The 3,208-nt window shown below is 43.7% G+C and overlaps 1 protein-coding gene across 1 annotated transcript in view; it reads right to left on the reverse strand.

The window, feature by feature from the left end:
• Positions 1 to 784: 784 nt before the first annotated feature.
• Positions 785 to 3,208, reverse strand: part of LOC107087038 (heparan-sulfate 6-O-sulfotransferase 3-like) — a 37,961-nt gene continuing 35,537 nt past the window's right edge. The window contains exon 2 of the mRNA XM_015378376.1: positions 785 to 2,117. Coding sequence (XP_015233862.1) covers positions 1,358 to 2,117 — 760 coding nt within the window. The 3' untranslated portion in view covers positions 785 to 1,357. The remainder of the gene's footprint in view (positions 2,118 to 3,208) is intronic.

A 3,208-nucleotide genomic window follows, 5' to 3' on the forward strand; every position in this document is an offset into this window, starting at 1 on the left:
GACTCTCCGTTGAAAAAAATTTGGAGCCGTTCACCAAACGAACGTCCAATCAGCGTTGGCTTTGAGGCGGGTTGAGGTGTGACGCAACGAGAAGCGCGACAGTTCAGTCTAAAGAACATGGCGGCTTCAGCCGATGAAACTAGCGTTAGCGTGGCTATCGAGCAAGTTTTATCGGAATTACAGAGTATTTCTTCACTGAAAGAAGAGCAAAACACTGCTCTGGAGGCTTTTCTCAGAGGAGAAGATGTTTTTGCTCTTCTCCCGACTGGTTTCGGCAAGAGTTTGATCTATCAATTGGCTCCTCTTCGTAGTCGCTCTGTTACGTCATATGCTTCGTTGATCTGATTGGTTTATTTGGCCCGTCTATCACCAACATAGGCCAATCAGCTAACCAGTATTTTCGCCCCTTCCCAAAATTACTTCAATGGAAGGTTTCCAGATGGATACGCGGAGCAAATCCATCTGGCGGAGTCAGGTTAGGAAATTGGTACATTGGACTTTAAAATCTCAAATGTCCACAGAGGGAGTCTGTGGAATCCACACCCCTTTTTAAAGACACACAGTACCAAGTGCCTTGTTAGGCACCAGGCCTTACCAGGAACTTACAAGGTTTAGGTTTTAAAAAATTGCAAGAAATCCTAAATTTAAACTGATTTAAAATATTCTAGATTTTGAGCACACATGAAAAAGTTGCAAGTATTTTCTCATAATCTTATTTTCTATTTTTTAGACTTGTCGGCACAGCTTCCAGGAGTTGAATCGTTCTTTTATTTCAGATGTACATTGATAAAAACCTAGTCAAATAGAATGTATTCAACTTGTTACACCATTTTTATTGGTCAAATTGTAACAGTTTGTTTAATCAGTGCAGTCAGAAAGAAGGAAACACTGCAGTTTGCCAAGTTTGTGCTTTGATACTCTCATAAAGCCAAACACCACAGAGTCACAAGATTTCAACATAGAGCTAGATAACAACAGGACATCAATGACCCAGTCATCATTTAGGAAATGTAATAAATAGGCCTTCTTTTCATATAATTTACATGTTTTTTCATGTCTTGTTTTTTTTCTTTTATTGCAGAACTTAGGGAACATCTTCACAGCCTTGAGAACATTCAAAGCATTTGCAACTGAATAAATAAACACATTTTCCACAATTGCAGTGCTGAAATGTAGCCTTAAGAAAAAAATATAAAATGTTCATGGTTCCCTAGCAAATACATCCATCGTAAATATTAAGACACCTTTCGGCAGTCTGGCGTAGCGCTATAACCCTGTGAGGGCAGGAGGTCCTGGCTGAGTCACAGAACAAGGAGGAAATAACAGAGCCGTCTGTCCGTATTAATGCTCTGGCTCCTCACCATCGCACCACCTGGCTACTGTAATCCTCGGTGGTGACTACCTCTTCTAGCACTTTCACCTCCCCCTCTTCTTCTTCTTCCGCAACGCTTCCGCCTCCAAGTCTCAGCAGCTCAACCAGATAATTCCTGTGCCGCCGTTGCCGTTGCTGCCTGTCCTGCCGCCTCCTCAGCCGCTCCTCCTGGTGCTGCTGCTGCCGGTTAAACTGGTAACGCCGCAGGAAAAGCTCCTTGGCGTACTCGTACAGCTCCACATCCAAGGCGTTGAGCCCCTCGATGCGCCACCGGACCTTTTCACTGATCCCCACGCTGGCGGCTCGCGTGCTGTTGATCTGGGTGAAGGCTTGGATGAAGCGCAGCCCGAAAGTCCTCTCAAACAGATACTGCGTCTTACGCTGAAACTCCGTCAGGCCAAAGAAGGCCATATTGCGTAGGTTGGCCTTGGCGCTGGCGAGCAGCACGCGACCTCGCTCTAGCTCGCTCATTGAGGACATGTTGTAGCAGCCCACCAAACTGAGATCTGCCAGCATTCGAACCTGACGGTTGTTAGCTAGGTTTGAGGGACAGTTCATGAAGTCTGTTAGCGGCACCCCCGTCCAGTCTTCGCCGCTGTAGCAGGCGGGAAGCTCATCCTGAGTGGGAGGGCGGCCGTCACACATGTGGAGGGCTGTTTTCCACGTAGCCCCTCTCTGTACATGCTTCCACTCACTGAGGTAGCGTGACACAGGGTCACGTAGCATAGTGATGTAGTAAAAATTCCTGCAAAGACAGAGATACACACGTTAAGACTTGCATTCTCTATGATACCTGCAGTTTGTCAATTTGTTTACTAGACAATTTGGACAAAGACTCAACTGAAAAAATAATTTAAGACAGCCTTTTGTTTGACCCTTTAAAACATGGTTTGATGAGCAGACTGACACCTCAGCTGTTCAGCGCTGATGCAGCCATTAGCCTGTAGCCTAGTTTCCTGAATTCAGGTCGGAAATCCCCATGCTGTGTGACCGCGTCCATGATGAATGGGTTCAATCCACTGATCTCTACTTCTACTACTAATTCACTGGATTGCTGATAGGCTGAAGAAAAGTAAAGCCACCTGCCGCCGTCTTGGTACTCCTCATTCTCACGTAGTCGCGCCATAAAAATGCCAATGTGTGTAGCATTTGGCTGCAAAAACAAGCAGCTTTCTGTCTCTGGGTAGACTCTTCACAGGTACAGTACTTGCACAGTCAGTGGATGCAATGTAGACACAGCATAAAAGTATTTGACATTATGCATGCAAAATTTGCATGCATAATACCATATATGGCATTATGCATGCTCTATTTACATGCATAAGAAATACTATAGCATCAACATGCATGCACTTATAATTCAGTCTTGATGTAAAATCTTGGAATTATATGTAATTATCATATCCATTAAAACATACATTTTGTTGTGATGGATTTGTATATTAGGTTATATTTAATGATTTATAGACTTCATAGACTTCATACTGCCTATGCAATCTGATGTGCCTATATTGTCCATATATTACAGTAATCTACTTATGCTAAGAAACATCAAGTGTTGGTCAAAGTGATGAATTTATCTTAAGTCTTGAGCCCCCGAAAATTAGAAAATCCTTGTTGTTTGATGCTGTAGCGCACATATTGTTTACATTCCGACCTGTCTAAGTAGGGAGTACCAATATGGCAGCTGGTGACATCACATCCGTGCACTACTAATGGCCTACCAGCAATCCAGGGAATAAATAGAGATCAGTGGTTCGATCTTGCAAACAATGGAAGCGTTATATTCAGGATGGATTTTGTGGATACTTGGAAGCTCATCTCAGACACTATTAG

The sequence above is a fragment of the Cyprinodon variegatus genome, unplaced genomic scaffold (assembly GCF_000732505.1).
Source record: "Cyprinodon variegatus isolate N-32 unplaced genomic scaffold, C_variegatus-1.0 Scaffold9, whole genome shotgun sequence".
NCBI classification, from domain to species: Eukaryota; Metazoa; Chordata; class Actinopteri; order Cyprinodontiformes; family Cyprinodontidae; genus Cyprinodon; species Cyprinodon variegatus.